The following is a 14,996-nucleotide window of genomic DNA, read 5'->3' as shown; positions in this document are numbered from 1 at the left end:
TGTGCGATGCAACTACACTGTAATAGTGAAATTCGAAATTTTTAATATTGAATTTCAAAGCAAACTAATAATGTTACAGTAATGAATATATCCAAAAATTACAAAAAAAACATAAAGTAGGAAAAAGGTTATTAAATAAAAAATTTTTGACAAAAATTAGCGAAAATAACATGTTAAAAAACACCACAGAGTTCCAAAGGGAGGTAAATAGCGCGTAATTATTGCCAATTTTTTTTTAATAAATTGTGTGTTTGCCTTGTTTTTAGTATAACTGAGTTTCTTCCCTTGTTATGTCTTCCCAAAGAAATATGATGACAGTTTTTTACAATTAAAGATTGAAAACTTGTGTTTTTTTTTTTTAAATAATGCGATAATATTTAAGTATTTCTGACATGCCAATTAAGTAGATATCATTGCTTTTAGTTGAAATATACACAAAAAGTCAATAGATACTTTTTTTTTTTAAATCGATTTTTTTCGTTTTCCAAATTTTGCTATTGTTGTGTAGTTGCGCCAAATTTATAAGGGATGAATTTGTTAAATTTAAACAGTAACTGCATCCATTACTAAAATTTTAATTTTTTTACAAAATTTATTAAAAAAAAAAAATTAAATAAAAAAACAAAAACACAATAACTGTAGTACTGTATGCTTTTCTAGTTTGCCCTTCCAACAAACTAGCCTGGGTGCCTCTGGCGTTGCTTGTGTGTTTGTAGGTGTGAAAAAAAACTTAAAAAATGGTAGAAGGCAGGCAGGCTCAAACCCATGACGAGAAGGCGGAAAAAAAGTGAAAGAAAACCTGACATCTTACCGCTACGCCATGACACGACTGGCAGTGTTTAGTGTTCAAATTAAACGTAGTCAATAACAAAGATGACTTGCAGAAATGGCATTGCTTTTAAACCTCTCACAAAGGTCTTTTTTTAATGGGGGGGGGGCAGCTCCTCCAAAAAAGGAGTTACTCTTGCAGCATCCAAATAAATAGTAATTGTCTCAGTATGAAGGGTTTTCCCTGCATTGACCAAGGACCAATTACAGAACAGATACTACCTGAGCGAAGGCCGGGAGTTGGCCTTTGTGTTATATTAGTTTTGTTTTATTTATACAAAAAAGACAAACAGTCGACATGATGGGACGGCAGGAATTTTTTTTAAAACTCGATCCAAAAAAAATGAAAAAAAATGTCCATTAGCGAATCTGAGACGTGAAAACCCCGATGCAAACAGCCTTTCGTGGACATACACAAACATGCGTGCCCATTTTGCCTTTTATATATTAGACTAGCGGCGTTGCCTGGGGTGTTCGGGGGTGTACAAGATGCAAAAAAAAGTGTTGGTAGGCAGGTTCGAACCCATGACGCGAAGGCGGAGAACCTGAGATTTTATTGCAACATGACAACAATGACAAAGGAAGTGAAAAGTGTTTTTAACGACATCTAACAAAAGCTGTTGACTCTCTGATAATTTGGTTAGGAGTCGGCGAAGAAATGAAATGAATCTTGTGATATTTATTTTCTTCACCACGAGGTCGTGCCCAGCTCCCAGGTGTCCAAATGAATAGCAATTATTTGATATGAGGAGTTTTCCACATAGTGATCAAAGCTAATATGCTTTCTGGACGTCCCCGGCACGAAGCCGGAAAACTGCCTTGGCGTTCGTTAGTTCCGCTTTTTTATACACAAAACACAAACAAACACGTGGGACCATGGGATGGCGTGAATTTTATAAAATAAAAGTCGCTCAAATAAAAGATAGGCAGTACCTTCTTTCGTAAATCGGAGATATTATAATCTATGGAGTATATAAAAAGTAATAACAAACAGTGATCCCCCTCCCCTCCGAAAAAAGTCCTTATCGGACATACAAAAAAAGCACACACACACATAAACACACACACATTTTTGCTTGTATATATATAAAAGAAATTTTGCTTTGTTGAAGTGATTACATGTAAACAACCTAAAAAGTTGACAGTAATAAGAAATTAATAAAAACAAAAACTATTTTAGACTTTTGAGTGGGGGGATTCACTTCTGCATATAAATTTAATGTAAGCCCACTTCACATCACATGATTAAACATTTTCAAATCAGTCTTTAAAAATGTTGTTTAAATGATGATTTTACATTATATGCAAAAGTGATTCACCCCATCCACCCACACTCTAAATTTTAAATTAATTTTTTTTAAATATTAATATTTTACCACCAACTTTTTCATGTTTACATGTAATCGTCCAAAAACAGTAGAATCTCATTTTTACTTTTTTTTTTTTTTTTTTTTTTTTACATGGGCATCACCACATTATCAAGGCCAAGAGGCCACTCAAGGATAAGGGTTAAAGAGTGTACAGTAGAAATTGGATATTATAGTAATCATTAGTAATGAAAATTTGGTAAAGTTGATAACTTATATGGAACGGCTCATTAAGAACTTATTTATGTTAGACTTGAAGACAACCATATTGTAGTCAGCCGGAAAGCAGGAAAACGGAAGACAATTCCACAGGCGTGCAGTTCTAAGAAAAAAGCTTTGTTCATGGAATCTACATTTAGGTTTAGGCACAGATAAAGAGTGGGGGGAATTATTGATAGTGTTTACAGCTAGACGTGTTTCTTGTGAAAGTTTGGCGAGGGGGGACCATAGATTGAAGCTCATTCGAACACTTTCCATGAAAATAACGATACATCAGAGACAAACTTGCAACATCTCTTCTGTGAGATAAAGGTTGTAAGGAAGAGAAAAGGACGTCTCCTACGAGGCTACGAAGTCTATTTTGAACTACTTTTAGGAAAATTAGTACATGATAATGATTTTTAATAAAATGTATGTCAAATATTCTGCTTACTGTTAGAATTTTATCAAAATATCCATATTTTTTATGAAGAATAAAAAAGATAATCAAAAAATTGTTAAATGTTAATACTTGTTGGTAATTATGTTGTTTCTTTATTTTTGATTTTTTACAGATTCTTTGTGAAACGGCAAAAAATTTGGGTTTGAAGACCCACGCAACTGGTACAGTTGTGACAATTGAGGGTCCAAGATTTTCATCTACTGCTGAAAGTAAAATGTTCCAATTATGGGGAGGCCATGTCATTAACATGACAACTGTTCCAGAGGTAAAAACAACCTTTAAACGTATATACATTGATAACATTTTTGCTACCTACCTTCTCGTTTTAAAATTAGTTTCAATAAAGTTGTGTGATATCCTCCGTCTACGTTTTTTTTTCTAATTGACTTAAACAATCTGTTGCACGTGTTTGTCTCCATAGTATGCCTTCTTCCAACTCAACCTCCTGTTCCCTCCATGCTTCCTTTTATGTGCCTGGCAGCAAGAGTTTGCAGCACCAGAACAGGTACTACGCTGTGGTCTTTGCCCAAAGGCCAGATACTGTGATGTTATTGTTTTTTTTTTCCTTTCCTTTGCAGATGTTCTGCAAAGCTTCACTATAGACTCCTTACATAGATTGATAGCAACATTTACCCTAGGTGGGTTTAACCGGCTTCCTCCAAAGGAGGGAGTGTGAAAGGAATATTAAATTCACAAGCAATTCGCAGTTGCATGTATATCTTTGTCAGAGGAGATGATGATGTTCGGTTTTTGCAGTTCTTCCGAGGAGGTGTCAACTGACTCCTACATACAGCACCTAACATTCCCAAATGGTCACCCATCTGGTACTCACCAGGCTCAACATTGCTTAACTTTAATGATCTAGCAAGAACTAGCAAATCAATGTGATTATGCTGTATTATGCACAGGACGCCTTGCCTTATGGGGAGTGAAAATAAGGGCAATTCATGATGTTTCAGAAAAAAAAAAAAATAAATGTGACTTTTTTATAAATTTGTCTCAGTGTGACTTTTTAGATTTGTCTCAGTGTGCCTTTTTTAGATTTGTCTCAGTGTGACTTTTTTATAGATTTGTCTCAGTGACTTTTTTTATAGATTTGTCTCAGTGTGACTTTTTCATATAAAACGGTTGCTTGTTTACTCGTTCGGTTTAGGTTGTGCTCGCAAAAGAAGCTGGTATTAGCTATGCAAGTATGGCTCTTGTGACAGATTATGACAGCTGGAGAGAAGGTGAAGAAGGGGTAAGTATCATCTCATCCTAATTATACCTGGTGCTACCAAATCAGGCTGTCTGAAGATATTGGCTTCCTGACCAAAAGTGCACCAAACATCGTTGTTTCTATTTACTTGCCTCCCAAGAGAACAGAGTTAGACACAAGGTTGGTTTTTAATGTCTCAGTCATGAAGAATTTCTCCTCCACTGACCGAGGACACTTTGATCTTTGCCTGAAGGCCAGATACTGTGATGTTATTGTTTTTTTTTTTTCCTTTCCCTTTGCAAAACTCAATCATGTTCTGCAAAGCCAAAAACATAAAAAAGACAATTTTTTTCTACAAACACAATCAAACCATGATTTTATAAAACCTTCCTTAACATCTAGGTCTTTGTGCATCCTTTCCAAATTTGGAAAATAATCCAATTCTTGAAAAAAATAAAATTCTTCACTGGTTAACTCCCCCTTAAAATAGCTCTTCAGAAATAGTTAAAAACCAGCCTTGTACGTCATCATAATGCCTACGAATTCCCATTAATCACTTGAAAATGATTTTTCTTTATAAAAATAAAACTATTTTATCAATTTATGTGATTTTTTAGTCTCTGATATTTTACTTTCTATTGTGGATACATATGTCATAAAAAATTTTGTTGTGGGAGGAGGGGACTTGTACTCCAGCTTTTAGTGCTGGCCATATTGTTGAAGGATGGACATTAAAACATTGTCTAGCATATATTATATTGTACTGAAATTCTATAACTTTCTGATGCTGGATGTGTAGACTTACATTTCCTCTTTAAGAAAACAACATTTTCTAAACATAAGTAATCACAAATTAAGACATTAATAACCACCTCCAGTTGACAATTATTGGCATTTATTGTTGAAGAAAAGAAATGTTACTTAGGAAGGTCGGAGTCAACCAAAATATTTAATTTATATTATTTTCATTTATTGAAAGAATCTTAACATCAGAGGTTAGTTTTAAAAATTGTTTTCTTATATTTTTAATTCTTTGGCACTTTTCAATGTAGAAATATTGGATCTGTTACCCTTACACATGTGGCATATAAAACAGTTTTTATTTATTTATTTATTTTTTTTCAATGTTTTGACTTGGTCATCATTTTTTTTTTTTTTTAAATACTACATTCTAATTTCTCTTATTTGTATATATATATATATATATATATGCACTAGCAGGCAGAGACTAGAGACGTGTGCATGCAAGTATTGTTTTTTCTAAACAGTTGACACGATCTTTAAAAAGTGATTTTAAACCTACTTATTCTTAACATAAGTTATCTGATATTCATAATGCACAGTTGCGAAACAATGGACAAACAGATAAAAATACAATACCTCTTCCCCCACATTCTGAGACAGGCCTTTTTTTTTTTTTTTACTTACTTATAAAATTTGATTTTCTTAGTTAAAAATAAAACTATTTGATCAATTTACATAATTTTTGGAATATAACATTTTTGCTCTGTCACGTGTATGTACATCATACAGATTTTTTCTTTCTTTTTTTTTTTTTTTTTAAATACAGGGTGAATTCTGGATAAGAACAGATGCCTATGTATTTCTTAAAAATTTGTGTGCAAAATGAACAAATTTCTTTTTAACTTTTTGATTACTATTCTTTCAGGTGTCTGTTGATGTCGTCTTGAAGATTTTTAAAGAAAATGCAAAGAAAGCTGAAGCTGTTTTGAAAAAGGTGATTCCTGAAATTGCCTCCCATAACTGGACCGAATTGATTCAACACAATAAGGTATTTGACTGTTTTCTCACCTGTCTGTTAGTGTGTATGTATGTTTGTATGTCTGCCTAAAACTTTCGACAGAGGCGACGGATTTCCACGAGATCGCTAACGTTTTGAAGCACAACCCTTCGGACAACAAATATTGAAAAATTGGCAAAAAACATTAATTTCTTCGCCTTCGACTGGGCACTTTTCTACAGGGAGGGGGTCGCTTTTTTTCGCTGATATTTTTTAAAGTTATCCCCTCTTTTCGATTGTCTAGCCTTAATATTAAACCTATGTCATTTCCAGTGTGGCGATGGGCACAACAGCTAACGCGTCATGTTTTTTCACTTTCTTTTCCTCCTTCGCAGTACGGGTTTGAGCCTGCCTGCCTACCTACTACCACTTATTTTTGTTTTTCTTTTTGCGCTCGCAATTTTCCTTTCGTTTTTGCTCAACCAACACCCTTACACACACCTCCACTTTCTTTTCCGCCTTCGCGTGATGGGTTCAAGTCTGCCTGCCTACTACAACTTTTTTTGTGCTCAACGCACACCTCCAAACACCCGTGCAACGCCGGGCACTCAGGCTAGTCTATAATATAAAAGCGAAAATGTATGTTAGTGTGTGCAATTTTTGTGTATGTCTAGTAAAGGTTTTGGGTGGGGGCGCTCGGGGGGGGGGCACTGATTCTTACGACTTTTTATATACTCCTTAGATTATAATATCTCCGATTTACGAATGGAGGTCATGTCTATCTTTTATTTGAGCGACTTTTACACACCATTTTCATGGTATTTCCTGCTCTCTGCATGTTTGTTTGGCTTTTCCGTATAAAAAAACGAAACTGAATCCGGACAAACTTGTGCACGTGGCACCCGTGTCAGGGACGTCCAGAAAGCAATGAGCTTTGATCAATGCAGGGAAAATCCGTCATATCAAACAATTGCTTTTTGTGGGGAACTGGTTTTCCCCCCCAACATCTTGGGGAAACAAAACAAAGAAACTGGCTTGCAGCCAAAGTTAAGTGCGGGATTTCATTTCTCTATGGCATGATGTTTGACCTCATTAAATTTACGCACCTGTCACTTAACTTTTTAATCGTTTAATTTCAACCATTCTCACTTCCGCTGCCCTCGTAGCATCGCGGTAAGTTATCAGGCTATCACTTTCTTTTCCGGCTTCGCCTCAAGGCTTCGGTTTCAAGCCTACCTACCTATCAAAACTTTTTTTTCCCTACACACACACACACACACACAGACAAACACCTAGGCAATGCTGGGCACCCATGCTAATCTCCTTTTAAAACAACTCTTTATTAAGCCCTAGAAAAGGACTTTGTTATCAGCCATTCAACATTATCTCATGTACTTTTTTCTCATTTAATCAAAATAAATAAAAACTTTTAATTTCTTAGTCTTATGTATGCAATGAAACATGATTGTTTTAAATGTTTATGTTAATATTGAATTTAATAAAACGTAATATCATTTGTTACCCCCCCCTCCACACATGCACACTCTCTCGCCATTGCATTAGGGAACTTTTTCAAAATTATTGCAAAAAGTCATCTGTTTCAGTTATGTACAAACTGCAGTCTGTGGAAGATTCTGAATGTCGCGTTTAATTTTCTGAAAAAAATAGCATTCATTAAAATTTGTTTCAGTTTTTTCTTATTATTATAATCAGTTATAGTCAGCTAACTTCCGGCATGACTGCTACTGGAAGTGGTGACAAGGCAAATCAGTTTTTTTGCTTTTTTTTTTTCTCTCGCGCTTATTTCTCCCCTGTGCATGTACTCTTTTTTTATTACGTTTTTCAGGTCGTTTTTTTTTTTTATTTAATAATCATTGAAAAGTTTTTTTCTGTCTTATTTAAGAATTATTGAAAGCGCTCCACAGAAAATGAGGAAGTGCATTAGCTGACTATAACTGTATAACCAAACAAATGAATTAGAAGACAGAGTTTAAAATTGACTTTGCAATCTATAGTGGGGGATGATCTCTTTTCTTTCACAGAAGAGACATTGCTAATCTATTGTTATTTGTATGGATTATGCTCAACTGAGTTTCAGTTTCTTGATTCCTCTTTTCAAAACTTTCACCCCAAAAACTTCTACCACAACTGCATGAAACCTTCCTTTCTAATTTGTTATTGTAAAAAGAATTGGTGCTTATCCAGAATGGGGTTCATATGAAAAGTAAAAAAAAATATTTTCATTTCCCTGCATAGTAGGCAAAAATAAATATCTTCACCAAAAATTAGGAAAAGTTATCGAGTAGAATTTTAATCTATTATATAAACCTCACCTGTCTGTTTAAATGTATGCATGTATGTCTGCCTAAAACTTTCGGCAGAGGCAACAGATTTTCATGAGATCAGTAGCGTTTTGAAGCTTGATCCTTCCGACAATAAATACTGAAAAATTGGCTAAAAACATTAATTCCTTCACCCTCAACTGGGCACTTTTCTACAAGGAGGAGTCGCTTTTTTCACCAATATTTTAGAAAGTTATCCCCTCTTTTCGATTGACTAGCCTTAATTTAAACCTTTACCACTTCCGGTTTGGCGATGGACACAACGGCAAAGACGTCATGTTTTTTTTTTTTTTCACATTCTTTTCCACGAAAATAAAATGTTAGGCTAAAAAAAAACACTGAAGTGTACCAAGGGGAGATAAATAGTGTGTAACTATTGCCAATTTTTTAATAAATTATAGGTTTTGCTTTGTTTTTAGCATTACTGAGTTACTTCTCTTGTTATGTTACATGTTCTCAAAGAAATATTGCAACGTTTTTTTTTTTTATGATAAAGATCGAAAACTCATATTTTTTAAAATAATGCAACAATATTTAAATACTTCTGACATGCAAATTAAGTAGATATTACTTTTAGTTGAAATTGACACAAAAAGTCAGTAAATACCACTATTTTATTTTGTTTTTTTTATTGATATTTTTTTGTTTTCCGAATTTTGTTATTTTCCTAATTTTTTCTCAGAATACTAGAATTCAAAACCAGCTTCAAAACCTTTTTCTCTTCCCTGCAACCTCTTTCCCACAGAAAAAACATTGCAAGCCTGTCTCTGCTGTATCATTATTTTTATGACAAGTACTCATCTGAGCTCCAATCTATGGCTCCCTCTTGCTAAACTTTCACAAAAAACACTCGACTGTTTAAATGTATGTATGTATGCTTCGCAAAAACCTTTGCAAATTAAGTAGATATTGCTTTTAGTTGAAATTGACACAAAAGTCAGTAGATACCATTGTTTTATTATTTTTTTTTAAATTTTTTTTATTTGTTTTTGTTTTTTGTTTTCCGAATGTTGTTATTATAGTGTAGCTGCACCAAGTAAATACTCATAAAGCAAGGGGAGATTAGTCAGTCTGTCATTTAACCAAGTAATAATAATGGAGGATTGGCAAAATGCAAAAACTGATTTTTATTTAAATTAAAATCATACTCTATAGTTTTTCCTAATTTTTTGTTAGGATACTAGAGCTCAAAACCAGCTTCAAAAGCTAATAGGCAATACCCTTTTCTCTTCCCTGCAACCTCTTTCACACAGAAGAAACATTTCAAGCCTGCCTCTGCTCTATCATCATTTTTATGGCAAGTGCTCGTCCGAGCTCCAATCTCTAACCCCCCCTTGCCAAATTTCACAAAAAAACACTCTACTAGTTACAACCACTATCAACAATTTTCCCCACTCTCTATCTATGCCTAAACCTAAATGCAGATTCTATGAACAAAGCTTCTTTCCTCGTACTTACCACATGTGGAACGGTCAAAATCACCTGTTCCTTCTTTCATCAGATTATTTCGATTATCCATACTTATCAAGACATTCCAGTAGAACATGGCTGGAGGATTAGGGTGGTATTGGGGAAGAGCACTGGGATGAACTTTAAATCTTCTAGGCTGTGGGGGTGCGAGAGAGCATTGCCCAGAATGAGCAAAAATTTCAAGGGAAGATCATTCTCTTGGAGATATTGCTTCACTGAAGGTCCAAACACTAAATTCACAGATCCAGTGAAGAATTGCCGGGTCACCCATGCTTTGGCATTGGCCCTCCACATCATCTGTAGTCTCTCTTTTAAGACTTTATAAATCTTAAATGCACGTGGGTTCTCTGCTTAATACGCCAGCAGTGGCTTTACTTTGCAGTCACCGCTAGCATTAGCACACAGTGCTAAGGTTAGATGATCTTTCATGGGTTTATGGCCCAGCAGCCTTTTTCTCCTCAGCGGTAAAGAATGTCCTGCATAATGAAGCAAAGCACTGCACAAACTCATCCTCAGCTTTGGTATCTACACTCACTGCTTCGCCATGCCTTATTACAGTGGATGCGAGTCCTCTTCTTGAATTTATCAAACCAGCAACAACTATTGCTGACCTTGAAATCCACTTCATATGTTTATCTCTCTGTTGATGCTGCTTACAGCTGTAGGTCTTTGTAAATTGAGAGCACCTTCTCAGAGATGATGCTCTCCGTGAGGTCATAAATCATGCTAACGAAAACACGTGTTGTTTACGAAATTTGCATTAGCATGAAATGGAAAGAAATTTGGATTAAAACTCACATAAAACAGCTTATATTAAGTTAGAAGACATTTGTTAACTCATAGGAAGTGAAGAATAAAAGAAAGAACAATAAAAAAAGATGACAGTTAAAAAGGCGTAACAATAAGACGAGATGTTGAGAGAAAACAGTGTAAGGGCAGACATGTTCCTAATAAAAAAAACGGCACCATTAAGGAGATAGTGAAACACGACATACTCGATCACCTTGCGGTAGCATCTGGAAACTCATAACTTTGATTTTCGCTTGTATGTAAGGCAAAGTTTTTGCTCTGAAGATATCTTGTACCTCGAATTTCTCGTAACTAGAGCAGCTCATATATTCTAAAATAGCATTAGTCAGGGTACTTGGATCAATATGAAACAAAAATGGTAACAGCAAATAAATTATAGAAAGATGAATCATTGAAGTAAATTGTGAAACAAACAACACAAGCATCATTTAGAATCAAAACCAATGTTATATATATATATATATATATATATATATATATATATATATATATATATATATATGTAGTAGAGATTTAGAAGGTGCGAGGAATGAAATATAGTCGTTATTGGTAAGAGAAGACGAGAACAAGTGGCGATTTACAAATCAATAAGTACATACATATATTTTATATATCTATATATTTATTTAGTTGTATTGGTAAAATGTCTTACTTGTTATGTCTGTGACAATATCCATTATTAATTTCGGAAAAAAATTCCCTTTTCAAATGGTGGCCGTAACAGATCGATTCAAAGCATGCTAGATGATGGAGCGGAAGTTGGGTAGCTATGTGGGGCCTCGGAGCAAATGTGAGTAGGGGATTTATGTATGGTCTGATTAGGTAATTAAAATATCTATAATTTTTATTTCTTTCTATTTATTTATTTGTCTTTTTTTCTTTCTTTTTGGTTTATAACTTGTTGCTTTAGTGTGAGCGTGATATGTGGGGTGTCTAGGTTTATCTAGGTCACGTAAGTCGCTATACGACCACCTTGCATTCACATACCTAAGCAACGACACCTTATACACCACAGCTACTGACATTACATTCACACAAATTGAAAACAACATCAACACCGCATTAGCCGACATATGTAGAATTAGAAAACTCCCCAACAAATACAAACAGAACTTCACTACTAAAAATAGCAGACTCCCCACTTTTTACCTTGTTTTTCACAACGTTTCGGCCAACTATTCCTCTGGCCTTCGTCAGGTGGTAACCGTGACGGATAGAAACTTCGAATCTTCTAACTGCATTCTCAGCAATCACTGCCATCCGTAGTTGTTGTCGTCTCACCACGTTTTTGCCAACTAAACTTCTGGCATGCTTTGGGTAGGATTGAAACCGCTATCTTCAGACAATGTCCATCTGGAACCGTAGAGATTCAACTGCGCCACGGGCCCCGAAGGCTGATCAAGGTTGGATTATTTGATCTTATTAATCCACATTTATTTATTATCTGATCTCTGATGAGACAACAACAACTACGGATGACAGTGATTGCTGAGAATGCAGTTCAGAGATTCGAAGTTCCTATCCGTTGCGGTTACCACCTGACAAAGGCCAAAGGAATAGTTGGCCGAAACGTCGTGAAAAACAACAACCAATAAAGATGAGAATAATAGTCCCAAATAAAAATAAAATTAATATATATAATGCTCATCTCAAAACTGAATTCCAATTAAGAACCAATCGGTACCGACCCGACTATGGAAGATCAGATAATAAATAAACGTGGATTCAATAAATATTAATTAATAAATACTTCAATAACTATTAATTAATAAATACTTCAATAACTATTAATTAATAGATACCTTAATAAATACTTCAATAACTATTAATTAATAGATACCTTAATAAATGCTTCAATAACTATTAATTAATAGATACCTTAATAAATATTTCAATAACCATTAATTAATAGATACCTTAATAAATACTTCAATAAATATTAATTAATAAATACTTCAATAAATATTAATTAATAAATACTTCAATAAATATTAATTAATAAATACTTCAATAACTATTAATTAATAGATACCTTAATAAATACTTCAATAACTATTAATTAATAGATACCTTAATAAATGCTTCAATAACTATTAATTAATAGATACCTTAATAAATATTTCAATAACCATTAATTAATAAATATCTTAATAAATACTTCAATAAATATTAATTAATAAATACTTCAATAAATATTAATTAATAAATACTTCAATAACTATTAATTAATAGATACCTTAATAAATACTTCAATAACTATTAATTAATAGATACCTTAATAAATGCTTCAATAACTATTAATTAATAGATACCTTAATAAATATTTCAATAACCATTAATTAATAGATACCTTAATAAATACTTCAATAAATATTAATTAATAAATACTTCAATAAATATTAATTAATAAATACTTCAATAAATATTAATTAATAAATACTTCAATAACTATTAATTAATAGATACCTTAATAAATACTTCAATAACTATTAATTAATAGATACCTTAATAAATGCTTCAATAACTATTAATTAATAGATACCTTAATAAATATTTCAATAACCATTAATTAATAAATATCTTAATAAATACTTCAATAAATATTAATTAATAAATACTTCAATAAATATTAATTAATAAATACTTCAATAACTATTAATTAATAGATACCTTAATAAATACTTCAATAACTATTAATTAATAGATACCTTAATAAATGCTTCAATAACTATTAATTAATAGATACCTTAATAAATATTTCAATAACCATTAATTAATAGATACCTTAATAAATACTTCAATAAATATTAATTAATAAATACTTCAATAAATATTAATTAATAAATACTTCAATAAATATTAATTAATAAATACTTCAATAACTATTAATTAATAGATACCTTAATAAATACTTCAATAACTATTAATTAATAGATACCTTAATAAATGCTTCAATAACCATTAATTAATAAATGCCTTAATAAATACTTCAGTAAATATTAATTAATAAATATCTTAATAAATACTTCAATAAATATTAATTAATAAATATCTTAATAAATACTTCAATAAATATTAATTAATAAATACCTTAATAAATATTTGAAGGCTTAAATAATAAATGATTTAATAACTATTTAAAGGCTTTAATAAATAATTATTGTGGCCCTAGGAAAGGGTTATATGGGAAGACTTGAACAACAAATTTGGGCAGAAAGAATATATTGTGAAATACAAAGTAAGGTTGTCTGTACTTTTCGACTGGTAAGTTAGACGGTCTGTAGTCCTACATTAGATCGCTGTATTTCCACCCTGAGAGTATTGGCCTTGTGGTTTATATAATAGTTAACAGAGTCTATTACGCATCAATAGGTAAGTCCTCATAACAATAATAAATATTTAAATAAATATTTAAAGACAGTTTTACATTTTGTTTATTTATTTGTTCCTTGCTTATTATTTGGTACTTGTTTATTTAAATTAAGACATTAAAAAGTGAAAATATTGAAAAGAATTATATGGAATAAAGTTATCATGCAAAAAAAATCACTAAATTTGATTAAGTATTTTTATTTTTTATTTTTATTTTTTTTACGGAGAAAAATCAAACTTTAATGAGATCGATCGTGTCACAGCCATCTTGTTTATTTCGCAGATGAGGTATGGGGGGTACCAAGAAAGATAACTCTAATCACCGCTTAAAGTTTGTCAAAATTTGGTGAAATTATTTTGAAACATGAGCAGAAAAAATACATAGATAAATATTTTAGGTTTTCTTTTTTCACTTTTTTTTTTTACAGAGTTTCTCTGTCCTTTCTTAATCCCTTTTTTATTCTGTCCTTTTTTAATCCCTTTTTCGTTTAAAGGCACCACCTCCTCGTTCACAAAATAAGCAAGATGGCTGCAACACAATCGATCTTATTAAAATTTGATTTTCCTCTGTAAAAAAAAACTTGATCAAATTTAATGATTTTTTTTTGTATAAGAACTTTATTCCATAACAAGGACATACAATATATATTTTTTTCAATGTTTTCATTTTTTAATGACTTGATTAAACTAAATAAGTAACCATTATTTTTACAGAGACTGAAATTTTCAGAAACCATAATTATCAACCATTTTTTTTTTATTTTCAGGAAGATGTGATGAATTCTGTTCTCTCGTACACTTAATGAATTTGGGTAATGAAATGGTGAGCAAACACTGCTTTTGACTGAAATAATTTTATATATGAATGTGTGTATTTGTACTAAAAGACAATAAAAAGTTTTTTAACAAAATTTCTTTTTGTTTGTTTGCATCTATATATTGTTACGGTTGCTTCTGACTTCACACTCTAAATAAGCAGTAAGCCTTACAAAGGTTTAAGTAAATGTTATAGCAACTTCTTGTTCTGAATTTCCCTTCTATTAAAAAACACAAAAATAAAGAAAAATCTGCTTGATATTCAAAATGAAAACGTGATGAAACGAAGATATTGTGAAGAGTAATTGGTGTTGGACGATTAATCAGAATCGTGAATTGGTAAAATTAAAACTTTTTGAAGCATCAGAATCGAATAAAATTTGTGTCTATT

General features: G+C 32.1%; 1 protein-coding gene across 2 annotated transcripts in view; it reads left to right on the top strand.

Moving 5' to 3' along the window:
• LOC145280040 (S-methyl-5'-thioadenosine phosphorylase-like) overlaps positions 1-14,700 on the top strand; it is a 56,484-nt gene extending 41,784 nt beyond the window's left edge. For both annotated transcript variants that reach the window (XM_080131704.1, XM_080131705.1), the window contains 4 exons: positions 2,969-3,121; positions 4,010-4,096; positions 5,724-5,846; positions 14,557-14,700. In XM_080131704.1, the coding sequence (XP_079987830.1) occupies positions 2,969-3,121; positions 4,010-4,096; positions 5,724-5,846; positions 14,557-14,592 (399 nt within the window). In that variant the 3' untranslated portion in view covers positions 14,593-14,700. The remainder of the gene's footprint in view (positions 1-2,968; positions 3,122-4,009; positions 4,097-5,723; positions 5,847-14,556) is intronic.
• The last annotated feature ends 296 nt before the right edge of the window (positions 14,701-14,996 follow it).

Source organism: Euprymna scolopes, chromosome 7, assembly GCF_053919585.1.
Source record: "Euprymna scolopes isolate OS-2025 chromosome 7, ASM5391958v1, whole genome shotgun sequence".
Lineage (NCBI taxonomy): Eukaryota > Metazoa > Mollusca > Cephalopoda > Sepiida > Sepiolidae > Euprymna > Euprymna scolopes.
The sequence above is the reverse complement of the archived record's forward strand: the minus strand, read 5'-3'. Positions and strand labels throughout refer to the sequence as shown.